At 55.2% G+C, this 27861-nt stretch overlaps 1 protein-coding gene across 30 annotated transcripts in view; it reads right to left on the reverse strand.

The window, feature by feature from the left end:
* Positions 1 to 911: 911 nt before the first annotated feature.
* Positions 912 to 27861, reverse strand: part of RAP1GAP2 (RAP1 GTPase activating protein 2) — a 244631-nt gene continuing 217681 nt past the window's right edge. For 13 of the 30 annotated variants that reach the window (XM_058283763.2, XM_058283764.1, XM_058283772.2 and 10 more), the window contains 11 exons: positions 27161 to 27232; positions 26545 to 26631; positions 25084 to 25218; positions 16505 to 16642; positions 14798 to 14916; positions 11103 to 11216; positions 10755 to 10872; positions 10167 to 10293; positions 6492 to 6568; positions 6175 to 6213; positions 912 to 5226 (listed from right to left, as the gene is read on the reverse strand). In XM_058283763.2, the coding sequence (XP_058139746.1) occupies positions 6205 to 6213; positions 6492 to 6568; positions 10167 to 10293; positions 10755 to 10872; positions 11103 to 11216; positions 14798 to 14916; positions 16505 to 16642; positions 25084 to 25218; positions 26545 to 26631; positions 27161 to 27232 (996 nt within the window). In that variant the 3' untranslated portion in view covers positions 912 to 5226; positions 6175 to 6204. Of the gene's footprint in view, positions 5227 to 6174; positions 6214 to 6491; positions 6569 to 10166; positions 10294 to 10754; positions 10873 to 11102; positions 11217 to 14797; positions 14929 to 16504; positions 16643 to 25083; positions 25219 to 26544; positions 26632 to 27160; positions 27233 to 27861 lie in introns of all 30 variants that reach the window. The other 17 variants (XM_071210412.1, XM_071210411.1, XM_071210420.1 and 14 more) reach the window with 3 other exon arrangements.

Genomic DNA, 27861 nt, shown 5'->3' on the forward strand with positions numbered 1-27861 from the left:
GCACGATTCGCCCAGCATGGTGATCTTTAGAACTCACATGTCGTGCTACCACAGAACTGACTATATGTAAAACAGCACACAGCAAGCATTCGATAAATGTCAGCTGCTAGTATTATCACTATTATGATATGCTTGAATAATACTTGCCATTCTTTTCAGGGACTCTGTTCCAATAATGAAATCATTTGCATCCTCATGCTGGGCATGGGGATTGTTTTTCCAATTACACCTAAAAAAAATGGAAATCCATGGAAGTTCAGTAACTTTCCCAAGATCATACAATCAGCTCCTGGCAGGCACTTAAGGGCAGTTCTTTGCCTTCAAAATTCTCAAGAAAAAAAATACTCAGCTATTACATCTAAACTCACATCCAAAGGTTGTAAGGCAAAGTGTACATAAGAACATAGACATTTGGTGAACTAAAATGAAATAGGAAGAGGGAGCATTTAATTACGAAAGAATCCCTGGAGAAGTGAATGGGAAATTTGGGAAATAAAATGGGCAGGAAGAAGAAACTTGCAGGATGAAGGCAAATCCATGAATAACAGGGGTCTCAAACTCAAATGCCTACAGGGGTCAAACGAATTATAGGAATGAGTGAGCAATAGGGAATGGTGGGGTCTGTGGTGCACTTGGGTCCCATGTAGAGGGGTAACCTCTACTGAACTCTGGCCCATTTTTGACCAAGGAGTGGATCCAGCATCTGATTTTTAAGAGAAGCAGAAAATTCAGATTTTATGTCAAATTTCCAGATTTTTATAAATTAACAACTAATTCAAAAATTTTAAATCACTTTTCAGGCCAAAATAACACATCTACAGTGTGCCCGTGGGCCACCAGTATGCAATCTCTACAGAAACCAAAAGGTGATGCTCAGATCGGGGCTTCATCCGAAGAACTCTGAACACTGATGGACACAAAATATGTTATTTATTGTCAATTTCTGCAAAGACACATTTAAGCAACAAAATATACATCTGTCGACCTTTTAGAATTTGTTTTATACATTAACAAATACAATGTGCTACCATAGCAATAAATTAAATGTACACTATTTACATTACATAGGCAATCGGGTCTACAAATCACCTCCTCACGAAGAGGAAAGAAAGAAAAATCATCACACGGATCATCATTTCCAAGCTACAGTTCTTAGGTGCTATCACACACAGGAATCTCTTCACACTTAAACGTCAGCACTCCCCTGGTTCGAGTGCCAAAAACTAGCGACCGGGACATGCTAAGGGGCGGGCAGGGGAGGATGGCCTTTCCAAGAGGAAACGGCACAGAATCAAAGACGATGGCAATCCAAGTCCCGTCTTCCAGCCAAACACCCTCTCCCCAGGGCTAATAAGGCACAGGGCAGAGCCGCTGCCCCCACGGCCACAAGGCAGGGCTCTGCGGGCTGCCCTTGGCCCTGAGGCGGCGTCTTCCTCCCCCCACAGGGGCCACTTGAGCACGGCTGGGTAGGGCTGGGGTGAGCGAGGGTGGGAGGTAAAGCAGGTGGCAGGGCCGGCTACGGGGACAGCCTTGGCTAATGCTTGTGGAGCCGCCCTCGCCTTTGAGAAAGGGGTGGTCGCAGGGGAGAAGCCGCGGGGTCCTGCGCGTGGCTGCCCGACCGTGGTGCCACCCCCCGCGTGGATCCGTCCTTCTTCCCGAGCCCCCAGCCATGCCCCCACAACAGGCCTGTCTCTATTGACTTAGAAGGGAAGGCAAAAGGTAGTGTTTGAGTTGGCACCATAAAGGGTCAGGGCAAGGTGAAATGGTCTCTCCTCCTGCCTCGTCCCGTGAGCCTAAGTTTTGATGAACCATCTTTGTTTAGGAATCAGAGAGACTGGAACAGTTTTCTTTTCCCGCTCTTCTCCTTGACTCAGAGAGGGGAAGCTGAGGGTTGGGAGGCTCCATCCCGTTACAGACCAGGGTCGGTGCGCCAGTGTCCTCGCCCGAGGGGACTGCTCTACAGGAATCCCGTCCCTTCTCGTTTTCTTTACTCAAGCAGCATCCAAAACACCAGGGCCTTCCCTGAAAAGTCCCAGAGAACCTCCTTCCTGATATAAAGAACAGGCGGGCACCATGCCACAAGCCCTGCCACCAGTGCCCCCGGCCTGGCTGATGCACCAGCTGGCCGGCTTCTCCAAAGCCAGAGCCCCAGGAAACGCGGCCACCTCTTCAACCAACCGTGAAGGAACAGGAAAGAACGCCAGGCTCTGGGTTCTAATCCCCCTTTTCACCTAGCTGGCTGCGTGACCTTCAGCGAGTCATTCCCTCCCCGGGGCTGGCTGTTCTCGTCTTTTGATGACATGGTTGGACTAAATGATGTAGGAGGTGCCAGAAGGCTGAGATGATGCCCAAGGCTGAACCACAGAATATTTTTCAAGAAATACCACTTTGCATAGAAAGAAACTCTGGCTAAAACCTGTATCTAGAGCTCATTCTGCATCTGTTTTTAAAGCGTCCACATAGCTGGAGGCAGATGGGTGCCTGAGAAGTGTGTGTGTGTGTGTGTATGTGTGTGTATGTGTGTGTGTGTGTGTGTGTGTGTATATATATATATATATATATATATATATATTTTTTTTTTTTTTTTTTTTTTTTTCCCAGTAGAATCAGGCAATCACCAGAGCAAGAAACGTGACTGGGAAATGCCTTCCCTTTGGAGAGCATGAGTGGAGATGCCTCACAAACCAGCGCGGGCAGTAGCCAAGGGAAGCAGTCACGGAACCAGGGAGACGGGCAAACCTTCGGGCACCAACACCAAGAGCGGCCTAGGAGGGAAAACCTAATGGAGAGGGGCAGATGCGGGGAGCGGGGAGACAGCCCCCCGGGGCCTGAGCTGCCGTCCTGCGCCCCGAGGAGGGAGGGGGCGCTGAGCTCCGCCCTGCGCTGGGACCTCAGGCGGGCGGGTCGTGTGCACCTTGGGAGCCAGAGGCCCGGCTGGAGATGACGAGGAAGGCGGGAGGGTGGGCCGGGCCAGGTCCTGCGCAGAGGGGCCCGCGGGCAAGCTGAGGCCGGAGGCCGCTGCTCAGGGCTCTGCGCCCAGGGACCACGCCTGTGTCCTTCGAAGGCTTTGGACCCAGCCAGCTGTCCTGCCTACCAGCTCCGGGGCAGGGGCAAAGCCTTCCAGGGGCTGGGGGGCACAGGGGCAGAAGTCAGAGCAGCCGAGGGAGGAGGCGGGTATGAAGCTCCTGAATGGGACAGATCGGGACCACCTGCCAACCCCCGCGGGCCTCCAGACCACGCCACAGCACAGCCCCCAAGCAGCTCGAGATCGGGGCTACCAGAGGGGCAGGGCAGAATGCTTGGGCATTTGTAAAAGAAACGCAGTCTGACTTTTCAAATTCCCCCAGAAGCCCAGCCAGGGAACGCTGCCAGAACCCCCAGGCCTCGTTCCAGCGGTGGCCGCTGCTAAAATACAACCATGTTTAGCTGGATCCAATCAAGCTAAACACATACTCTGGTGGCCTTCTGACTCAAATAAATTTCACTGGACTAGTACTTTACAGAAGCATATTTCCCAGATAACGAAATGGGAGAAGTCAACGCAGCCTGCAAAGAGGACTCCACAATTTCATCATGAGTGGGCACAGAGGACCCCAAGTTTTCTCTGACGGCAAAAACAACAGGGAAACTGTCGCAACATCGGTGCCCAAAAGCGTAACATCGATATGCCTGGACTTGGAAACAGGCCCAGCTCCTGAAGCAAACAGAGCGTTTGACTGGAAACGCTTGTCACCTGCTCAGGGAGGCACACAGGCCCAGCCAGGTTGGCCTCTGCACCACGGCAGGGCCAGGTGACCTGAGACTTTATACTTTCTTGGAGGACACTCCACCCTAAACCTCACCAAGGCCCATCACTGCAAACAACCTGCCTCGCTCCAGAAGCACATGGGTGAGAAGCGAGAGCGAGCTGGCTCACCCCAGCGAGGGTGGCTCCCACAGGAACCCAGGCTGCGAGAATCTTGCACAAGTGACAACTGCCTGCGTGCCAGCAAGGAGGGGAGGGCCGGGGGAGTGAGCCCCGGACACGGTCAAAGCACACGGCACCTGGAAGGCCCCCACCGGGGCACGAGGCCCCCCTTCTGTTGCCAAGACGTGAGCTGCTGAAGGACGTTTTGCTTCCTCCCTCCCCACCCCCAGGTTCTACTCCCCACACAGTGGCCTGACCGGATCCTGACAAGCCGCCCCCCACCTGCCGCTCTGGCTCACACCTGAGAAGCAGGTGAGGTGAACCTCCCATGAGCCTCGACTGCCAGGGGACCCCGGCCCAGCCTCCAGGCCCTGGGGTTTTCCTCAGCCAAAGCCTGTGAGCCCCAGCACACCTGGATGCGTCTCACCCCTGGGTGCCCACCCCTTCCTGGGAAAAACGCTCAGAGGGGACAAACCGACACGGGGCTTCTCCCACAGCAGTGATGATGAGGCGCCTGCATGGAATTAGGTGGGACAAGAGCTTTCGGCCGCAGTGAAGGGCGTGTGCACACACCCAGCTCCGCTTCTTAGCGTCAGCCGCCTGGGCCCCCCTTGGCACGCACGGGCAGCAGGGGCAGAGGCAGCGCAAGGCCCGGCGTCAGTAGATGGGTAAGAGGTTCCTAGCTCAGACGCACATCGGTATTTCAGAGCCCCCAAGATGGGGGGGAGCCATAGAGCCGAGTTTTTTATCAGGACACTGCAAGGACTGCTACAAACTCTCGGCTCTTAGAGAAGTGATCCCTCCACCACCGCTAAACGCACGGGTTGCGATTAAAGCCTCGCGCCTGCCGTGTCCACGAAGGCAGCAGTGCTGCGCCGAGGACAGACAGGGCCAGCCTTCGCCCTCGCTGGGGCGCAGTGTTCAGCTGCTGGCCCCTGCCCCCACCGCACCCCTCTCTCTGCCCCTGAGGCAGATGAGCCCCCCAACTCTGATAGAGCCTCCGGTACCCTGACGCACCCCCTGCCCAACTCGCTTTTCCTCTGCAGACAAAACAAGAAGACGGATGGCCCGAAAAGACAGGAGGAGATCAGGACGGGGGGGCCTCCAGGAAGGAGGCCTGGTCCAGGGGTAGGGAGGTGTTGCAGGGTGTCTCGGTGAAGGGCAGGCAGCGCTGTGGCCGGGCCGGGACACGGTGGCAGGCAGCTGGCCTGGTGGGCAGGCGGCCGGGTGGGGGAGCGGGCCTGTGACGGTCAGAGTAGTGGACGGCACCCCCAAACTGCTGGACTAGGAGCCTTCTCCAGGACAGAATCTGGGCTTCCCTGGAGGCAACAAGGAGGGAGGTGAACACCAAGCATTAGGCAGAAGGCGGCGAGGGGGAGGGGGGGTGCAATCCCTGATGCTGTGGATGGCAGGGGCAGGGGCCAGGGAACAGACGTGCCCAGAGCTACGGCCCGCCGAACGCACCTAGGATGAGGAGGGAGCCAAGCGCAAGGGCTGAGAAGTTGGGCATAAGCATCCATCTGGTAAACTGAGGCACCTGATGCACATGATGGGAGCCCGAGGTGAATGTCAACATTCCCATTTTCTCTTCTGTTTTTCCTAGATCCAGTTTATATTGGAGGGCTCAGCCAGGCCCCTGCCCTGGCTTCCAACTGTGACTTACACCCCTGGGAGTCCCATGGGGGTGGAGAGAGGAGTAGGGGCATCAGATGCATCTCGGGCAACCGCAGAGCAGGGGTGCAGGCCTGAGGGCGGCGAGTCAGACCAATGCCCCTCCCTGCCGAAAACCACCTGGCTCCCGCTGCGGTGGGATCAGACGTCCTGCCTGGGGTTGCCACGAGCACGGGCCAGGGGCGTTCCTGGGCACACGGGGAGCCACGGCCAAGGGCTGAGCGGCGGCCGGGCTGGGAGTGGGGAGGCATAGGACAAACAAGAATTCACGCTGCCAGGGGCGGAAGCTGGGCCCCGGGCTGCCACCCTTTCTGCCTGCCAGAAGAGGGCTCCATGTAATGGGGAGCAGACCGAGCCAGCAGCTCTGGCCCCATCCTCTTGGACAACCTACCCACCTGCACCCAAGGCCCCCCTGCCCGTCCTCTCCAGCCAGACTTGGGTCCCGTCACAAAGGCGTTGGGGATGAAGTGACCCTTTGGGGCGCTCCAGCTGGTGGGCTCTCCTCGGCCACTGTCTTGGCTGGGAGGCCATGGGCACCCATCCTTCAAGGGACACGCCTCCCCTCATGGCCACGGCAGGACAAACCCTCAACTCACCTTTGACAGGCGAAGGACTCCGCTTTCACATTAGTGGCCCTGTTTCAAGAAAAATCCACACGGGGGTTTTAACTGCAGGCAACACAATCTCCACCCACGAAGGTCTGTGCCCTCAGCTTCAACCCTCAGGCGGCTGAGGACGGGAGAGGAGGCCCCGGAGGTGGCAGAGCAGAGCCACGGCGGTGTCACGAAGGTGACCGTGTGGGGGCAGACCCGCCTCCTCCACAGCCCCTGAAGGATGTGTGAGGCCCCCAGGAAGTGGGAACGTGGGGTCTGGGAGGCGGCTCTCCCTGCCCAGCCCTCTCCCCAATCCTTACCGCGCTGGAGCTGGCGTGGCTGAGCTTATCAAAGCGGAATTTCAGGTTTGACCTCGGGGAGTTTCTGCTTTTAGCATCTAGGAGAAAGAAGACTGGCCTTGAGGAGGAGGGGACTGGATGGGGAGGCAGGAGAAGGGGCCTCTCCACTGGGCTGGCTGGAGGGGGGGGGAGCCTCTCGGCTGCCCAGAAGGGAGCGTCGGCGTGCTGCGTACCCACGGCTGACTTTCCAGAAACATTGCAAGCTGGTTCTTAAACACAGCCATTTAAAAGACTTTAATTGCATAAGCTTATAATTAAATAAATGCTATTAAAGTAAAGGTAATACGCACTTCAAAGTCAGCACTTCCTAATTCTTTGGCTGTCTTACTACTCTGTGTTCGGGAGGTGGTTCCCGGCAACTGCGTTTGAATGGGGGAAATGCAGCCTAACCGGGAGCTGCGGGGTGGCTCTCCCCAGCCCTGTGACCCGGACAGCACAGGGCAGGGGCAGCACGTGGGCAGGGGCAGCACGTGGGCAGGGGCAGCACAGGGCAGGGGCAGCACAGGGCAGGGGCAGCACGTGGGGAGGGGCAGCACAGGGCAGGGGCAGCACAGGGCAGGGGCAGCACGTGGGCAGGGGCAGCACAGGGCAGGGGCAGCACAGGGCAGGGGCAGCACGTGGGGAGGGGCAGCACAGGGCAGGGGCAGCACGTGGGCAGGGGCAGCACAGGGCAGGGGCAGCACAGGGCAGGGGCAGCACGTGGGCAGGGGCAGCACAGGGCAGGGGCAGCACAGGGCAGGGGCAGCACAGGGCAGGGGCAGCACGTGGGGAGGGGCAGCACAGGGCAGGGGCAGCACAGGGCAGGGGCAGCACGTGGGCAGGGGCAGCACAGGGCAGGGGCAGCACAGGGCAGGGGCAGCACATGGGCAGCATGGGGTCAGCCGTGGAGTATTTACACCAGGGGAACCTGGAAACCCTGCACATCAGGGCTCTTTTCTTGTTGTATTTATTGTCTAGACTTAAGAAAGTGATAGAGAACTGATTAATAATGCAAATTAAATCTTAAAACGTGTTGTGTCTGTAGCCATTGCTTTGTAACTTTTCTTCTAGTATGAACCCTATTATCCAATTCAACAAAGAAGTCCCTCCCATCACCAGCTCTTAGTAGCTGCACTTAGTTTCACTTTTCCCTTACTCCTTAACAAACAAAACTATCACCATCGACGTTCCTGTCGGGACTACACTTGTTGATCACTGGCAAACAAGTTGGCTACAGTTATAAAGGTCAGGCATAAATCAGTAAAAGCATTTTGTAAGAATCACCTGGCCATATGGACTTAAAATAAAGAATACTGCATATTTTATCATTTATCAACTGCGTGCTTCAGATCCTTTATATCAGTAAAATGAACATCTGGATTGTGTACATGTATGTGTGTGTGTGGAAGAGCCAGTTAAGCATTTGCCAGCACACCACTGGCAGGGGACCACTGGCTTTCTGAGTTTTCCTCGGGCCAGGGGGAGCCACAGCTCAGTACAGTCACCTGGAGGCTGCTGGCTGGTCTCTGGTTTCCCATCCAGGGGCTCCCCCTGGGCTGTGTGCGTGCGCCTGCGTCAGCCTGCTAAGCCCCTCCCTGGACCCCCTGGGGCCCAGGTGAGAAATGAGGATTGGCTGGAGCATGTGAGGTCATGGAAGGCCATGAGGCCAGAGCCCCAGGCCCCTCCCCCCAACAGCCAAGAGCAGATTTCCACACCTCTCAGCGTGCGGTCCTCCAGGGGTGCAAGGCAGACCCTGGGGTTGAACACCGAGGCTGGGTGTGGGGTGGAGGTGGGGTAAGGAACAGGCAGCAGCATGTGGTGGAAGAAGCTGCGGGCAGGAGTGACCTGACCCCTTCCAGGCTGGGCCTGCCCTGTGTGACCCCAAACAAGGGACACACACTCAAAACCTCCCTTTACTCAAAACCTGGATTACCTACTTACTTACGCCTTTTGATATTATTTTTAAACATCAACTGAGAGCCGGGCTTGGTTACAGATTCTCTCATTCATTCAATATTGAATGAAGTCTCATTTTAAAAATCAGAGAATGTTTATTATACCCCATTTTACAAATGAGGAAACTGAGAGGTGAGCCTGTCAATCAATGCCACATCCGGGATGAGAACCCGACGCCACGGCGGGGTTCAATAAGCAGCGACAAACGGCTGTTAACTGAGGCGTGCTGCACAAATGCAAAGAGTTGCTTCCCCTCCACCCCCTGACGTCGCATGGTCCACCTGCCAACACTCCCACCCTGAGAAACCCAGCACAGCTTTGGTTTAGACCACCCTGCCGACCCACTGGTCTTTTCTGGGTTTTTCTCCGTTAGACCAGGGTTTCCCAACCTCAGCCTACTGACAGCTGGGGCAGGATGATTTTTTGCTGTAGGGGAAGGCCCTGCGTGCTGCAGGATGTTTCACAGCATCCCGGGCCTCTACCCCGGGCCAGTAGCTCCTCCACACACACACAGCTGCGGCCTTCAGAGCTGTCTAGGCCTGGCCAAAACCACCCACTGACTTAAGACTATTATTTTGTCCATTACTTAGCAAACACTTACGAAACAGTTTTAAATCTCTTACAAGCGACCATTTAATTAACCCTAGAACAACCAGCCATGTGAATTAGAAACTATTTCCTGCCTCCCCCCATTTTTTGCTCAGGGAAACTGAGGCACAGAAAAGCTAAGGACCTTGCCATCATTAGCAAATGGCAGAGCCAGAATTTGGTGCCAGGCAGTCTGGCTCCCGTGCCCACCCCAAGCTATCCTGCCCCCCTTGGAGGCATGGGACAAGGCTTGGATTTCTGGGCACCCACAGCACCCAGCAGCACCCACTGCCCACGTCCATTCAGGTGCCCCTGAGGCACCTCTGGCTCTAATCTTCGCCCTCTCCCCAGCCCACTCCTCTGCTTCCGCCTCTGCCCGCAGGGCTGGACCCCTGGCTCTCTGTCCACCCTCACTCCTGAGCCCCGGAGATTCTCCTCTGACACCTCTGGAACCACTCCCTTCTCCCAGTGCCCCACCCACCACCCGAATCCAAGGCCCCATCCCCTCACTGATCTGCTCCCCCTGCTTTCCCTCCTTCCCCGTCGATCCTATCTACAGGCCGCCCAAATGGCCGCTCTCAACGCCAGATGGCGCCCTCTACTCAAGAACCTTCAAGACAGGCTCCTCCCAGGCTCCCGCTGCAGTCTCTCGTGGCCGGCTCCTGCCCATCCCTCTAGCCTGTGACTCTCCTCTCCCGCTGCTCCCCTCTGGAACTTCAGCCATTTGGGCTGATCCCTCCAGGCCTTTGCACATGCTGTACCCTCTGCCTGTGACGCTCTTCCCACCTCTGTCGTACAGTGTTAGGACAATTCCCAGGACAAAAGGGCCCTGGATACGAGGGAAAGGGACAGGTCAGTGCAAAGAGCCTCAGCTTGCAAATCGCACAGCCCTGGCTCCTCCACGGTGGGATCTCAGGCAAATCATTGAATGCTCTGAGCTTCGGTTTCCCCATATGCCAGGCGAGGGTGAGAACACGGTCCTGTTAGTGTTGAAGAACAGATGGGGCGAGCTGCAGAACGAAGGGCCTAACATCGCCTGCAGAGAGCAGAAACTGAGCACCTCAGGGTGCCTCCCCACCCCACCCCCAGGCTACCCCGTCAGCCACCACTGACCTGTGGGGCTCCGGCTCATGATGATGGGGGTGGCGGCTGCCCCCAGGCTGGGGCTCTCGCTGCTCAGGGTGGGGCTGTAGACAAACACCTCCTGCTTGAAGGGCGAGGTTGTGGGTGGCTGGCTGCTCTGGGGAGAGAGGCAGGGTGAGCCAGACCAGCCCCAGCCCCTCCACCACCCCACAGGGTGGCCCCTCCTAGGCGGGCCCGCGATAGCCCCCACCCCAACCCCATCACACCCAGGGAGGCCGCCAGTACCCACTCCCCACCTGGACCTGCTCTTTCCTTCCCACTGCTCTCAACTCTGGCTCCAAACTCTGCCCCCTCCATGAAGTGCCCCCAGCCAGCCCCACGAAGCCCCCAGCCCCCCCCTCCAGCCAGGAAGCCCACGGCACGGTCGCCCATGTGGTCTGGCCTCTGTCCTTCTGCAACTGCTGTCAGAGGCAGAGCTCCTCCCCGGCAACCTCTGCTCCCAGAGTGGAGAAGGCTGACCGTGTCACCCCTCGTTTCCATTCTCCCCCCTTATCCCTAGCCTGGAGTGGGCTGCAGAGTGCCCCTGCCCACTCCCCAGGGCTGCACGGGGCCACCTACCCCACCATCACACTCCTCCATGGCCTCGCCCTCCCCCGCGGTGCTGCTGAAGCTGCTGGTGCTGGAGGAGGAGCGGGAGATGTTGGCTCGGCCGTTCTCCTTCAACTTGATGAAGGGCCTGGGGGGTGGGGGAGCAGGTCAAGTCCTGGTCAACAAAGAGGATGCCCCGGGCCCTCCCTGCAGAGAGCCCAACTGGCCCTCCGGCCGCTCCCCCTGCCCCCGTGTGTTGGCTCTGGTGTTCCAGAAGTTCCTGAGCCAAGAGACCCTCACGCTCAGCCTGTGTGGAGGCCGAGCATGTTCCAGGGCTCCACGCAGCGAACGCCAGACTTTCCCTTCCCTCACTCGTACTTCTCTTTGTTGGGGCAGATCTCCGGAGAGCTGGGATTGGATGAGGTCTCAGACTTTATTTCCTGAGAAGAGTGTCCGCCATCCGGGGTCCTAGGAGTGCCTGGTGCACTGTCACTGAATGAGAGAGAAAGGAGTGAGGTGAAGCCAAGGAGCTGGACCCCAGGTTGCCCACCCCAGGCCCAGGGCAGAGCCTGGCCCAGGGCACCCCCAAACCAAGCACCACTGCAGAGACTGCTGCACACCACAGGGTGTCTTTTCTGGCAGGGGCTTCCTGGGTCCAAGTCGAGAGCCATCAAGGCAAGGGGTGATGTCCCCTACCCCAGCTCTACCACCACCTACCCACCCAAGGTGGTCAGCCCACTTGGCAGAGCTGTCGGTCAAGAGAGGGCCTCGGGGTGCATGGAGTGGGGTCCACACAGTCTGCCCCCACAACTGGGAAACCTCCTGTGCATGGAGTCCTTGGGGTGTCAGCCCAGGCGCCCCTTGCATTGCTCCAGGGACATGGGTCACACAGACTACTAAGAGCTCCCTGGAGACAAGGGACCAGGCAGCCCTGGGGGCTGGGAAGGGCATCTTGGCAAGGGAAAGCACAAGGGCTCCTCTCAGCCCAGGGTTCCGGGGATTCCTTCTGCTTTAGCTTAATGAAGACCATGTCCTGATGCCCACTCCTTGCCAGGCCCCGTGCTGGAGACGTGATGGCCCTGTCCTCAAGGCGTACTTGTCAGACAGCTTTATCGAGATGTCATTCACATACCATGAAATTCACCCATTGAAAGTATACAATTCCATGGTTTTGAGTTTATTCACAGGGTTTGTAACCAGCACAATCTAATTTTAGAACATTTTCATCACAGTTACTTCAGTTCTTTTTATTGTAAACCCTTATTCCATTGTGTGGATGTAGAACACCTGATGTAGCCTTTCACCTGCTGACAGGCAGCTGGGTTATTTCCACTTTGGGGCTATTATTTATGATGCTGCTATAAACATTCATGTACAAGTTTTGGTATGGATGTACGGTTCTCTTGGGTATATATCTAGGAGTGGAATTGCTGGGTCAAACAGTAAGTCTACATTTAACTGTTTGAGGAACTGCCAGACTGTCTTCCAAAGTGGCTGCACCATTTTACATTCCCACCAAATGAATGAGGGTCCCAGTTTCTCCAAATCCTGGCCAGCCCTTGTTATTTGTCATTTTGAGTACAGCCAGGCCAAGGGTAGGAAATGCCTCGATGCACATTTCTTTTTTTTAAGGTAGTACCAGGGATTGAAACCGGGACCTCATACATGGGAAGCAGGCACTCCACCCCCTTCCCTTTCAATGCCCTTTTGATGAGGTCATTAGTCACCTCGAACGCCAAGCCAAGCAGGGATCTGGTCATCGTGCTGGACTTCTTTCCACATCTGCCCCTGCTGACCCTCCCTCCTGGACCCTCTCCTCTCCTGGTGTCTGAGGCTCCAGTCTCTCCAGGCTCTCTGCCTCCCCGCTCACCTCTCCTTCCCAGTCCTCTTGACTGGCTCTCCTTTCTCCACCTGCCCTTCAGTGCTGGCGTCCTTCGTACCCTCCCTGGGAGTCATAGGCATCAATCTGCCCCCCCACCACCTCTACCCCAGCGACCCCCAAGTCTCCTTCTCTAGTCAAGGCCTTTCCTATGCTCAGGGCCTCTAATTCTAGCCACTCCCTGGACATCTCTATGGGGTGACCTGCAAGGACTCACACACACGGGTTTCACACAGTGTGTCTTCCTCCTCCATAAATCTGCCCCCCCCCCACCTCCCATCCTGCATGCCCAAGCTCGGGATGCTTCTGCCACCCAGGGTCACAGCCAGACAAGTAGGAAACCTGGAAGTCAACCTAAATGCCTTTTGCGCCCTCCAAAGACTGTAAGCTCTGGGTCACATCTTGTGTAGCTTTTGTCTGAGCACTCAGTACTGTGCCCAGCACACAGCAGGCACTCAGTAAATGTTTGCTGAATGAAATATCACATGGGCTCACAGGTTAAAGGATCAGAAAGACAACTATCAAGAACAGGTTAGAAGGAGGATAGTCCATTGATGGGCCCTTGGTATTGATGACTGTGCTTATGAACCTTTACTCTTGAAATTGAAACTTTGCCTAGTATTATAGGGTGCCTAAGTGTTACCGCCTATGAGCCTCCTTGTTGTTCAAATGTGGCCTCTCTCTAAGCCAAACTCAGCATATAAATGCAATAAATGACTACCATGGATGAGCCTCCCTGGCATCAAGGGTTTACTACCAAGCACTAACCAGCAATGTAACTGGAAAAAGACTTTGACCAAAAGGGGGAAAAGGTAAAGACAAATGAGTTTATATGGCTAAGAGACTTCAAAGTGAATCGGGAGGTCATTCCAGACGTTATACTTATGCATGTCTCAGCAGGATCTCATTGACTGCCAAATTAGACACTATCCCAAACAGTGGTCTCCTGAGGGCTCTGGAGACACCCAGGCACTATGGTCAGGGCAGATATCTCATGAGTTTGGTGTCTTCCCAGTAGGCCCCACCTTGGGGTCTGTGCTCCCCAATGTGACAGAATTGGACTCAGTTGTGGTTTCCCCACATATGGCTCTTCTGTCCCTTCTATTTAAACCTATAGTCAGTGCTGGAGTTGGTAGGCATACGCACAAGAGACTTCAATCTTTGGGCTGTCCATTTGCCAGCTGGGCCCTGAGTCTCAAGAGAGTTGCAACATCTACTCTCCAGTTCATTGGACTCACCCAAGACAACTGATAAGGGGTGATGATGGATAACCACCATACCAAGGAACTGAGAGAGTCTATAACTGCAAGCAAGACAGTCCCATCCATCAGCCAGATGGGACTGAAGCCCCCTCTTAATTAGAGATGGAGTGGGCATCACCATCCCAGAATCCTCAGGACTGGGGAATGAACAATGGACTAGAATGGACTTACTGGTATTCCACTATAGACTTATTATGATTCTAGCAATGGAAGAACTTATATGGTTGATGTGGAAGCAGTAGCCACTGGAGGTTCTGAGGTCAGGGAGAGGGAAAACAGGTATAATATGAGGGCATTTTTAGGACTTGGGAACTGTCCTGACTGACATTGCAATGACAGAGAGAGGCCATTATATATCCTGCCGTAACCTACAGAATTGTGTGGGACAGAGTGTAAATTACAACGTAAACTATAATCTATTCTTAGTGGCAAAGTTCCAAAATGTGTTCATCAATTCCAATGAGTGTACCACACTAATGAAGGATGTTGTCAATGGGAGCAAATGGGGGTGGTGTGGGGAGCAGGGCATATTGGAATACCCTGTATTTTTAATGTAACATTTATGTAATCTAAATATCTTTTAAAAATTCAAAAAAAAAAAGAACAGGTTAACATTCTAGGAGCCCAAAGGAAGGTTCGATGAACCATCTGGCAGAGTCAGGGATGGCACAGAGTGATATTGAAAAGGGAGGCAAAGAAAGAGAAGAACCCAAGTGATGTCTTGAGCAAGGGTCAAAATGCTGCAAGCACAACTTTGGAAAGTTCCACAGAGAGAATGGCCAAATCTACGTCAGTGGATAAAGAGCTGAGTGAGCAGTGGGGGCGTTCTGTGGCCTGAAGTGGGGGCCTGGGTTGGAAGGAAGCAGTTCCAAGCAGCAGATGAGTTGCTGACGGACCCCACAGTCAGCCGGAGCGCGGGCCCCCCTGGTTACCATCGTGTCCGGCTCTCCCCCTGGCCTTCAGAGCCTGTGTGCAGGCGGGGGAAGAGGCCCGACCGCCGCTTGATGGGGCTCCGCGACTGGTTCTTCGACGTTGCCATCGCCACTGGAGGCTGCCAAAGAAACTGCCGAAATGAGCACTCACACCCCAATGCCATGTCCTTCCCTTCACGCCCTCCTGACTACAAATGGCTCCCTGCAGGACCGCCACCCCCACCCCAGCCCCAACGGGGAGGGATGGAGGAAATGCCAGAAAACTGCAAGACAATAGGAAGGCTGGGGTCATTGACTGGAGCTGAGACCCCAAGCCTCAAGCCAATGGCAGCCCACTTTCCTGTTGTTTTTTAAGCCAACCTCGTGACCCCAGGGAACCATCCACCAAAGGCCAGGTCCCTGGGGGAGCTCGGCGTCAGGGTCCCCCTGAAGGAGAGCCCCATGGATTGGGAGGGATAGGATGGTTCAGGAGGTCACAGATGGAGAACCTCAAATCTGAGAGAGCCCTTGGGGAAACCCAGTCCAACTTGTCATGGTACCAATGGGGATGCTGAAGACCAGACAGGAAAAGGGCTTTGGTCAAGGCCACATAGCAAATTACTGGCAGGACAAGGATAAGAACCCAGGGCCCCTGACTCTCACCCCAAGGCTCTCAAATGAAAGGACCTGGGCTGCGTGTCACCAATAACAAGTCCAAACGAGAGTGGCAGGGCCAGGCCCACATGCACCACAGGCAGGAGGTGGCCAAGAGGCACCTCCTTTGGACAGCTAGCTGGTCTCACTGAGGACCACGGGGTGGGGGGAGCCTGGAGTCCATCTCCCTGCTCTTCCCATGCTGTGCAACTTTGGCTGGGAGCACAGCAACCTGGACTTCAATCTCCTACCCGCAGACTGGAGACAATTAATTGCGTTGCCCTGCTTGCTCTGCAGACCTTCTGGGAGGGAAACACAAGCAAGTGTTCTGAAAGTATTTGGTACATAAAATGAATTGGGCAAGACCATTTATAATGCTAATTATTAGCATCAGGAGGGTATTATTAACAAGGAAAAACCCTCATCTACACAAATCCAAAGCCACTGTGCTTTATAAAAGGATCTAAGGACCACGTGGTTCCCTCCCCTTGCCAGCCCCTGGGGCAAGGAGACCAGGGCCCAACTCCCAGGCACACGAGCCACTCTCTTTGGGGATTGTATACACAGTGGTTAAGAGGCCAGACTGTGAATCAGGGAGACCTGCATTTAAATCCCAGGTCTTCAGTTTAGCTGGGTGACCTTTAGCAAGTAACTCAACCCCTCTGGGCTGCCTTTTCCCGAAAGGTAAGTGGAGAGCACATCAGTAGCTACCTCAGACACTGTTAGGGGAGCACAGGAAAGCATGTCTGTGGCTCACTTAGCTCAGTGCCTGGCGTGCACTGAGCACCCACTGAATCACCACTCACAATAACAAAGCAAGGCCGCCCTCTCATAGGCATGCACCCCAAGGAAGGAGAAACTCGGAGGACACGGGGGGCTTCTGGTCTGGCCAGCCCCAAGTGCTGCCTTGAATGGAGGCTCGGGAGGACCACCCTCAGAGGGCAGGGGCTGGGCCACCTCCCCCCGAGCAGCCTCGGTCTCCTGCCTTCGTCCCAGCTTGCCCTGCTCTAGTCCCCCCCCACCTGGGGAACCCTCCCCAGCACCCCCGTGCTGCCCCAGGGTGCTGGCACTCACCGAGAAGGTGGTCTTGGTGACCTCCATGCTGCTGTGGGCGATGCCCCCGCTGAGGCTGCCGGGGACGCCCCCGCCGAGCTGCCTCTTCTGGCTGCCCACCACGGTCTCCATGGAGTGGCTGCGCACGCGGATGGCCCTCTGTGGGGAGAGCAGCGGGGGCCGGGGGCTGGCACCAGACCCCCCCAGCCACCATGCCCCCTGCGGGGGGTCTGCAGGCCCAGCCCTGCACGTGAGCATGGGCGTGTGCACACACACGCAGTCACGCACATACACTCACTCCCACATGCCTACACGTGCACACACTCACAAACACATCATTTACACACACACACACTCACATACACACATATGCAGGCTGGCAGAAGCCCACACTAGTCACTCCAATTGATAGGAATTGTCATCTATCCCGGCCCGTGCCCCGGGCATGCGTGGCCCTTTGCGGGTGGAGGTGAGAGGTCAGTGCCCAGCTCCCCTGCAAGGTGGACAATGGGCGTCACCCCCACCTTACAGGCAGGAAAGTGAAGCTGGAGAGCTCACTGGACCTGCATGACCCTGAGCTAGTTACCCACCTCTCTAAGCTACTGTGTCCTCCTCTGTGAGATGGAAACTGGCAGACCTGGCACCACAGGCTGTGCCACAGAAAGCAGGGCCAGGAAGCAGGCCTCAGGCTCTAGCTGGCACTCATTTGCCCCCAAACTAAGCGCGCTCCTGTTAATTCCCTGGGCCGCGCCCTCTGCTCCGTAACACGTTCTGCTTCGGCAGCCCCGGGCGAGGAGCTCCTCCTGCCCATCTCTAAGACACATGTTCACCACAAGCCCACGGTCAGACACAGCTGCTGAAAGAGGAAGCGCCACTCAGAGCGGGCAGGGGCCAGGGGGCCTCAGGGGCACACGGAGTCGCTCTCGCCACATGGAACCTTGTGCCCACTCAGGGTCACCAAAGAGCACGGGGGACATCAGCCAGCAGTGGCATGTCCAGATGAGGGTGGCTGGGCTGGGATGGTGAGGGGTTCTCACAGTGCATGGAGGGACAGGAGGAGCAGCTGGAGATCTGGATGGCTGGGGTCCCGAAGACCGCCCACCCCACCTCGGCTCAGGGCCACCACCCATCCGTGGGTGGCCCTAGGTCGGGTTATTCAGCCTCTCTGAGCTTGTGTGTGGAATGGGTGGATGGTTATGCGGGCGATGCTGTGAGAACAGACACATGAAGCTCTTAGCAGAGTGCCCAGCACATCGTAAGTGCCCAATAAACGTGGCTGTTTTTATTGTTAATAAGAAGCTTTCGTTGTGAGCGTCCCGTGAGTCCGGGCTGGGGGAATTGCAGAAGGAGAGTGAGACAAAGAGGTATAAGACGTACCTGCCCCTGAGGACATGCAAGCCAGCTGGGGAAACAAGAAGCAGTCCTAAAACTGGGGCAGTGCTCAGAGGCCCAGGCTGTGGGGCTCTCCCTCAGGGTTAATTAACTGCCCAGGACCCCTCGGCCTTGAAGCCACGAGGGCTGCTTCTCTGTGGCCTTTGCTGGCAGAGCAGCCGCCAGCCTATGGGCTCCTCCTCCTTGAGACCCAGGAGTGAATCAGCAGGCCTAAGCCGCCCACCCTCTGCCAGGGGAGCACGAGGGGCTTTGAGGAAAGGTTTCCTCAGTGATTTCAAACAGAGGGGACACGTCTGCCCCGACAACGTGGCAGCATCTTAGGACTGTGGGGGGCCAAGCCCAAGGGACACATGGAGAAAGATGGAAAGGACCTTGATCCCCGATGACAGCACTGAGCCTCCTTGTCAGGGAAGAGGAAGGAGCTTCTTATTGTGTGAACCAGGGCCAAGAGGATTCTCAGAGCCCCAGCTTCAGAAAACCGCCGTGGAAGCGCTAACAGTGGGCCCTCTCCCTTTCTTGCTGGGCTCCTAACTACCCGTGTCGGCTCATGCACCTCATGTGCCAGCCCACGGGTGGTCTTGGGGGAAGGAACACACGAAGCCCGTTCCCTTCTCAAAGCCTCCAAGGAGGAGCTCGGCCATTGGCACGATGGTCCCAGAAAATCAGCCTGAATTCAGCTCCTCACTCGGACCCACTCACAATCCAAAGAGCAGATGTCCCCAGACCTCTCCTTAAGGCCAGAAGTTCTCCAAACTTGGGGATGGAAAGGACCACCTCCTGCCCACCTTTGGGCCCTGATGGGGGAAGCAGATTTCTGGAGGGAGGACCGTCTGTAGCTATAACTGCCCAAGGGACAAGCTCCTCTTGTAAATGAGGCATGGAGCCCATCAGCCTTGCTCCCCTGATGTCAACTGGTCCCCCCCACCCAAGCCAAAAATGCCCCTTGAGGGGCATCATCCTTCTCCTCTGCTCTAGACCACAGAACAGGTCACCGAGCAACAGTTTCCTGCAACATGGTTAAAACAGCCAGCATGTTCTATTCACTCCAGCCCCCAAGATCACAAAGTCATGTGCCCTTTGGAAAACTGAAGGCAAGAAAGGTGTGGAACCCACATGGAGGTGTCCTTAGATGGACAGTGGACTTCCTTAAATGAGCAAAGTGCCCCATAAAGCTCAGCATCTCCACTTCCCATGGTGTGTGCCACCACCACCATTGCCAGCAGCAGAGACATTTCGAGTTAGTCATTTCTGTTCTGTTCTATCCCTCACTGTCTCTTTCCAAAAAAGACTAGACATACGTAATAAGCCCTGTGTGACGCTGTTTGGTCTACTGAGCTTCCCACACATGATCTTATTTAATCTTTACCTCTGAGACGAAGGCAGGATAGGCATTTTTTAAACAAGTTCTTTAGAGGTGAAATGATTCGCCCAAGGTCACAGAGCAGGAAAGGAATGGGGCCAGAACTCAAACTCAGGACCTTGGGCTCCTGGTAAAAGGGCTCCTGGTATCCCAAAAAGGGGTCCAGCTTGAAAATCTAATTCAGCTGGTTGATAGACTAAGGACAATTAGAAACCAGGGTTCTCAGTCCCTCCACCCACTCCCATCTCACCCAAATCTCTGAGGCTGATATCAGGAAAAACACCCTTTCCTCACGCCCACAGCTGCGAGATAAGCAAGTTATGTTTAAGGAGCTAATGGGCCGACCTAGGGCACTCCAGGGACACACCGGTTAGTCATCAGCTGCTCAAAGCAACCAGGGAGGGGTTTGCGTCCTGTATCTTTCATTTGCTCAGTGCACGACCCTCTCTGAGATGCAAGCTCCTTGTCTGTAAAATGCTGTAAAGCCTCTGGGGGTGCCGTGAGAACCACATGGCACTGCCATATAAAACACCTGGCATGCTACCTGCCCATTCAGTGTCAGCGCTCCTCCCCAGCTCTCAGGGAAGGAAGGAGAGGGGTGCACGCTCTCTCTAAGGTCTGAAACAATGTCGGTTTGGGCAGAATCACCTAGTGATAAGGTATGAAGTATTTCCCTTTTCAGTCTGATGTAGACCTGGAGAGAAGCACTAGTCTTCTCAAACTGAGCAAAAGAATCAGGGAAAAGGTGAAAAAGAGAAAGGAGGACAATAATAGAGAAAGAGGAAAGCAGAAATGAAGAGCAAGAGAGAGGAAAGGACAGGCAGAGGAAGCCTTGCCCCAGCGCTGGAAGGTGTCTGGGGGTCCACCAGACCCCCTCCCTTGGCCCCTTCCCCATCCCTGCCAAAGCTCACCCCCCTCTCCCCGCATCTTCCCAGTCACGGGCACCTGCTTTAGAGGCTGCACAGCCTGCCCTTTGGAAAGTTCCTCCGTACGCTGAGCTGAAATCGTACCATTTCTCGACAGGGGCCTGGCTCCACCCTTGGCACCTTAGACCAGCCTATTCCGTGTTTCCCACGACTGCCCCTGGCTGACCGCAGCCTCTGCACCCCTCCCATCCTCGGGCACCACGGGTTCCAAGCCCTCAACATACCTCCCTGCTCACCCTTCAACACATTTTCCTTCAAGGAAGTGAGAATAGGGCGGCTACAATGCTCTCATTACTCGCTTACAGCACTTTATTTCAACCAGGCTTTGAGCACCAGCTAGTATCATGGAAGGAAGAATTTCCTTCTCTGGCAAACACATCATCTGTCCCCGACATATGGGCTTTGTGGGTCATTGCAATTTTAAAAACTCATCTTTAGTGACTCTTCCCCACAAAGCCCAGAGATGAGCACCGAGAGGAACGTGCCTGTCCCTACCAGGCAAGGGACAGAGGCAGGGACCCCTGGAGAATCAGGCGGTAGTCTGAGGTCCAGAACGGGGTGATATGTCCTGGCAACAGGACAAATAAAGGGTGGACATGACAGGGAAAAGGAAAAACCCTCCACATCTGCACTCGGGCAGACCAGGGCTCCAGCGCCTGAGCTAAGGGGGGGCAACAAAAGCCCCAGCTCTCCCTGCTGGATGCTTCAAGGCAGGGCAGGGCGTGCATCCTGACTCACGACATCCTATTGCAAAGGCAAGAGTGGCGAGAAAGGGAGCCCAGCAGGCAAAGGAGGTGGTGGTGACGCCGAGAGCTGAGGATTCTACCCAGGCCCCTGCTGGGCTCCATCCACCACTGCTGGCACTGCCTGGACTGCCCCTGCCTGCTGGTAACAACAGGCTTGCCAGAGACAGAGGGAGACTGCTGCTCCTCTCCCACCACTAGGGGTCAGGTCAGACGTATGCAATCACCCTCACGGAGCCGCTAAGGCTGGGAAAAATGCACCTGCCAACTCCAGGCTCATTGTGGTTCCAGTTCTGCTGCCGCTAGGCACCCTGCTCTCTGGTTCTCAATTCCTCCTCCTCTATGAGGTCAGTACAAGGGTTGGGCAAGCTCAGGAGTCCTCAAAATAGGGCATGCACCTGCTTTCTATACACATCATGCAGATGCATCAAATGCCATCGCTTTTTCTTTCCATTTCATCATAGACCAATGAAAATGTCAACAGCTGACAGCGGTTAAGACTGGCACTTGAGAACAACACTCTAGAGATCAGTATTTTTCAAAGGTGAACAACATACAGCTCCTTTCTAATGAAAGATTCTTGCAAAACTCCCACTAATATATCCACAGACCCCCCTCCCCCCAGTACCAGTGGTTTCATGGACTGCGTTAGCAAGGCTGACCTAATACCTTGCCTTCTTCCACAGAAGTGTTTTTAAATGTTGAGTTATCACGGCAAAAGTTTAGCTATTACGATTGGAAATATACATATTTTTTATATAATCATGAGTGAAAATGTGGAATTTTAAACTGTTCATAGAACTGGAAGATTCCTGAGACTATCTCCAAGCATCTTAGTTTGAGAACAGGGCCAGATGACCATGAACCCATGGTTCTGTTTCTCATGGAAAGAAAAGGCTGCAATTACAGCCAGAGAAATCAAAGCAAGATATGAAGAAGAACTCAGGTGGTCAGTGGTGTGAGGACCTGGACAGCACGACCGAGGGCCATGGGGAGTCTGCTTCTTAGGAGAGAGAAAACGGGTGTCATCGTGCTCTGGGGTGTGGGAAGAGTCTTGCAAGAGGCAAGAAGGGGACGGATGGCTGCGACTGTGCTCAGCCCTGGGCCTCTCAATCGTGTTCCCCTCCGCTGAGAGGCGGGAGGTGAAACGGGCCACTTTTCCTCCTAGAATCACCCTGTGCACCACTTCTTTCAGGAAGTCAAGTCTGGAGGTGCACCATAAAGAATGACCATGACCATGGCCCCATGGCACCACCCAAGGCATCTGGGAAGAAATGCCGTCTCCTGAGCAGGTCAGACCCACAAGCCCCCACGGAAGGGCTCTGTCACCAGCCAAGTGTCACAGTCATGACCTGAACTTCAGAATCCACTGGGCCATGCTGCTGAGGCTGAACTGTCCCCTGCTCAGGCCTTCATGGCCTGGAAGACAGGAGGGCAGTGAGGAAAAGGTCAGGACACAAAACAACAGAGACAGTAAAAAGGTCAGTGGTTCCCAGGGACTGAGGGGGAAGAGCAAGGGATGACTCCATGGACTGAGGACATTTTCAGGGCAGTGATACTATCCTGTATTGTTACCATGGGTACACGACATCATGTGTGTGTCAAAACCCATAGAAAAAGTGAACCCTGGTGTCAACTATGAACTTTAGTAAAGAAGTTCAATATCGGTTTATCAGGTGCAGCAAGTATACCACACTCATGTAAGATGTGAATCATGGGGGAGATTGGGAGCCATGGGATCAGAAGGGAACTCTACTTGCTGTGCAAGTTTTCTGTGAACCTAAAACTACTCTAAAGAATAACGTATTTGAAAACAGGACAGGGCACAAGGGCTCATGTTGCCCAGCTGGGAAGAGAAAAGAAGCTGATCCTAATCGTCAGGCTTGAGGCTTACTCTGTAACTATGGTTGATGGTGACAGTCCCTGCCTCACCCCACAGAGCCACCCGGAGACAGGCAGAGCGGAGTGGAAGCAGAAGGCAGAAGTGGGTCTGGCTTCAACCTAGAGTTGGAAGGATTTAGTGCTGAAAACAAGAATTCCCTGGAGTACGGGATCAAAGACAAGTAAAGATGAAGTCTCGACATCTCCCCTCTCTGGGCCACCCCTTCTGGGACGTGTCAAGCACAGATCAACTGCTACTCCTGCCAGAGGCTGGGGGCTGGACATGGCCTCAGGCCACCCTCTTTTAGGCCTGAGACCTAGATTTAGCTGCTGGGCCATTTTACCTTCAGCACCATGGGCAGAGAGGGTCCATACCCTTCCTAGTTATAAAATCTGAAAAAACAACTTTCAGCTCCAAAATACAGGAAGAAAATGAAAACTGAAAGCAACGGCCACATCATTAAATGTCTATAAAATACAACATCATGTTAACCGCAGCTCCACTCCTATAGTTATATATAAATTGAAGTTACTTAGGATGTGGGAGCATTTTATTATGCTTGCTATGATGTAGGCGTAGCCCCAGATGACAGCCCGGAGCCCACCAAGGCCTTTACACGGCCCTGCTTCCCTGCATCCCCCAAACCTTAGCCCATGCTCCACCGGGTCTCACTCATCCTTCTCTGAGCTGGGTGATTCGCCCGCCTCTTTTTCGCCTGTGCTCCTCTTCTTCTTCTCTGATCTCTCCATTTCTCCTCTTTCACCCTGGGTGCCACTATCCATCAGCACTAAAAGAGGTCCCACCAGCCTGGACCAGACGCCCGGCTTCTCCTCCCGCCCTCGCGAGGAATCTCGGCAGCTGGCCCCAGCCAGAGTCAGCAGAGCCCCACCTGCCCGCTGCGGTCCAGCCGGCAGCGAGGGACTGACCCAGGCCTGCCCAGGCCCGTGCTAGCACAGGTGGAATCTCAAGTCTGTGAGTCAGAACCAGAGAGCGGGTATCATGTAGCTGCTAAGAGCCCAGGCTTGGGAATCCAGCGTCAGCTGTACGTCCTGGACAAATTACTTGGTCTCTATGAGTCTTAGTTTCCTCACATGTAAAATTATACTCACAATGATTAAGATGGGGTGTAAATTATTATACCAAAATTATTATGCCCATAAATAATAGTCTTCTTCACGTGGCACTGGGAGGGGGGTTGTAAAGATTTGGGTAGGATACTGGGTGTCGAATTTTCATTTTACCCAATAATAATAGCAGCTACTGCTTTGGCACATTTACTCTATTCCAGGCAATGTGCACGTCACAGGCATCGGACAATTAATTCTCAGATGACCTACATATCATCCCTGTGCTGCTGATGGGGAAACTGTAGCTTAGAGACTTCAAAGAACTTGCCCCAGATCACGCCCATTAACAATGGCAGAGCTGGATTCTAATTTAGGCAAGCCTAACTGCAACTTCACACACACTGCCTCCCAAGTGGCAGCCTTAACAAATAGCTCTCTAATGGGTAAGTCAGCAGAGTACTGGCCTAGGAACCAGAAAACCTGGGTTTGAAACCAGGCTCTCCCTCAAAGCCAGGGTAAGATTCCTTGGCCTCTCTCAGCCAGTCCCCTTCCTGTGTTGGGGGAAATAATCCGACCCATTTGGCTAACTACACCAGCTTACAGAGAGGATGTCAGGTCTGTGTAGACCAAAAAGCACTCGACAAGCACTGAGGGTGCCCTCTCCACCCTACGCCAGCTAACTGGCTGCCAAGCTCCCCTTGAATACTTCCAGGGACGGGGAGCTCGTGGTTTCCTTTAGCAGCCATTCTAGTTAGAAAGTTCCTCCCGACACAAAGCCCAAAGGGACTTGCCTATAACCCCTCCCCGCTGGGCTGAGCCACACCCTCCAGTATCCTGCTAGCTGGGAGGAATTCACTGCAGTAGCCCTTACCGGCTGTTGAAAGTCCATAGACTGTGAGTGTCTCCTGCCCTGGGCTTCCCAACCACAGAAAGAAACGATGTCCTTGGTTTGTCCTGCTGCTAAGTCTCTACCTGCCCCTGCTTATCAGACTCCTGAGGCAGGAGGTGGACCAGGTCAAGAGGGGCGTGGGGGCACTGGAGTCACTGCTGGTGTGGAAGGTGCTCCGAGCTCTCGCATCTCTCGGTACCCCTGCCCTTTGCAAACAGACTGGGTGCCCCAGCTGGTCCCGCTCCCTCTGGCTGGCTCTTGGGCTCCGTGGTCAGGACCACGTGGGCCTTCACAGCTGCCCTTCTCGGCCCCACCCCTCCCTGCCACGCTCGAGCCCCTACCTTAAAAGACTCCAGGAATCCCCCGTGGCCCCCATTCTCAAACTTGTCCTCTTCTGGGCCCAGCCCCAGCATGGCCAGTGTGTGGGCATGGAGCTCATCGTGGAGGTTGTCCAGCAGGGCTGCCCTCGTCCGGTCCTAGAAGGCAAGAGGTGGGGCTGTGGAGCTGACGCCCAAGCAGGCTCCGGAGCCCTGGCCTGAGGGCCGCCGTTGTGCCCAGGTGCATCCCAGGGGAGGTGTGGACCCACGGCCTGGCTGAGGCCCACGTCCCCAGGGCTGCAGTTAACACCTAAGGCTCTGTGCCCAGCACTCTGCCCTCTGCCCTCTGCCTCCACCTCCCGCACCGGCTCTAGCCACCACCTCTTCCCTGGTGACCCCGGCCTGGATCTCTGCCCCGCACGTCCAGGTACCCAGCTGTCCACTGGTCCTTTCCGTCCATGTTCGTCCAGGGCCACCCATACCGCCTCCAGGGGGCACCATTCACACCACCTCAGGGCAACCCAGCATTCGCAGAGCCCTCGGGGCAGCAGGTCCCGGGCAGAGCTGTCTCCCAGCCTCCCCGCATCAGTGAAGAGCCCGCGCCGAAGGCCTAAGAACCACCCTACAAGTCTGCTCCCCCACCCTGCTGTCCAGGAGTCCATCAGGCCTGCCCGACTCTGACCCTAAACCACATCCCCCTGCGCAGGAATAAACCGCCACCTCTCTTGGACGCCAGTGGTGGCTTCTAACTGTCCTCCCTCTCCCCAGCTCCTCACCACCGTCAGAGTAAATCTACTACGCAAATTGAACGCATCACTCTCCTGCCCGAAAACTATATTCGCACCCCATCACCCCTGGCGAAAAGCCCTTCTGCATCTGACCCCAACTGACGTTTCTGGCTGAGAGCCCCACCATTCCATCCCCAAAGCGCACCAACCTCGCTGAAGCTCCCTCAGGAAGTCATGTTCCCTGATTCTCCCCAGTCTTGCTGTTCCCACGGGCCAGCAATTCCCCTCCCTGCTCTTTCCTCCTGGCAAAAGCTCACCAGATATCAAGATTCTGTACCTCACGGGTCACCTCCTCCAAGAAGCCTTTCCTGAATATATCCCCTCAGCAGAGGTAGTCACTACATCCTGAGCCCCAGCCCCGTGTTGCCTCCACCATGTCACCCGGCACACGGGACTGTACCTGTCTATGAATGGCCCCCACCCAACAGCCTGTGGGCTGTAGAAAAGCAGGGACTGAGTCTCGCTTACCCCTGTGTCCCCGAGTATAGCATGGAGCCTGGCATACAGCAGGTGCTCAATAAATGATTGCAGAATGGTTGACTAGACCTGAAGTTAAGATGGAGCTCCACAAGAAGGAGTTCCCATACCAAAAGGGCTGGGAGCTTCGAGAGGCAAAGACGGAGCAGCCCCTAGACTTGACCCCTGAGACGCAGGCCAGGGGCGGCCAGGAGGAGGCCCACGGAAACCACGCTCTCACCTCCAGCTTCGCGAACTTGTCCGACTTGCAGCAAGCGTTCTCTGCGTTGGTGAGCTTGGTGAGCAGAAACTCTCTGAACTCCGGACCCTGGAACAGACAAGATGCCTGGGAACTGTCCCTCCCTCCGCCATGGCCAAAAGGGCTTCGGCCACAGGTGGGCAGAACAGGGGCTCAGGGGAGAGGCCCAGAAAGGGGCCCCTTCTGACATTTGAGCAAAAGCAGCCTTGGCCAAGGTTACCCGCTAATACACCAGCACGGAAACCAGCTGCCCTGGTCCTGGGAAATCAACGCTCCATACAGAGGGACATTTCCCTGTCTGAAGGCAATTCTTACCCAAGGCTCCTGGGACTGGAACATTGTATTTAGAAGAAAAAACAAAAAGCCCTTCTTTTAGCAGAAAGGTAACCCTGCTTCAAACACCCCTATAAGCAGCCCTCTGCTGAGCCAGACTGGCAGCACAAGGCCAAGTGCGGAGAGATTTCGGGTAAGGAGGTTCCCCCCCAAAACCTGCAAAAGGGTCTCCCCAGTGGCCCCAGCCCAAAGGCTGTCCCACTCCAACCAGGTATTGAGACCTGGAGTGCTGGACACGGAAGGAGCAGAGAGAAGAGATTCTGACCTTCTGGAAGACAGGGGGGCTGGGCAGAGGCGGGCCGAAGGCGGGTACGTCTTCCCGCGCCGTGACGGAGACCTGAAACACGCAGAGCCGCCGTGAGGTTGGGAGGGGAAAGGTCAGGGCCACGGCGACAGCACATTCCCTGCCCGCACGGCATCCGTGCTCCCCACAGCATATCCACAAGCCTCTCCCTCCTCCCTGGCCCAGGACACAAATACAAGACTCCCGTGAGCCATCGCTGGGGTGGGCACCGAGTCGCTGGAGCTAGGAGTGGGGATGAGCTGTGCCAAGCCATCCACATCCTCTCATCTGCATCCCTGGCGACTGGCCAGGGCGGGGGGCAGGGGGGCAGGACCCTCCTATAACACAGTGCAACGCCTGCAAGCTGCTCTCTCATTGCTTCACCTGACTGTGACGTCAGTCGAAGGAGATGGCACCACGAGAACGATTATCTGTGTTGTACTGATGAGGAAACAGAGGCCCAGAAATGTGGAGTGACCTCCCCAAAGTCACACATCTGGTCAGCCACCGAGATGACATGAGAACACCTGCTCTGAGGCTCTTTTCCCACAACAGTGACCCCCACTCCCCCAGCCTGGCCATACATCTAAATCACTTCAAGCATTTGAAAAATAAATACCAACTGCATGGCCTCCACCCCAAGCCACTGGATCAGAAGCTCTGGGGTGGAGTCAGGAATCCGC

This window comes from Dasypus novemcinctus, chromosome 21 (genome assembly GCF_030445035.2).
Source record: "Dasypus novemcinctus isolate mDasNov1 chromosome 21, mDasNov1.1.hap2, whole genome shotgun sequence".
Lineage (NCBI taxonomy): Eukaryota > Metazoa > Chordata > Mammalia > Cingulata > Dasypodidae > Dasypus > Dasypus novemcinctus.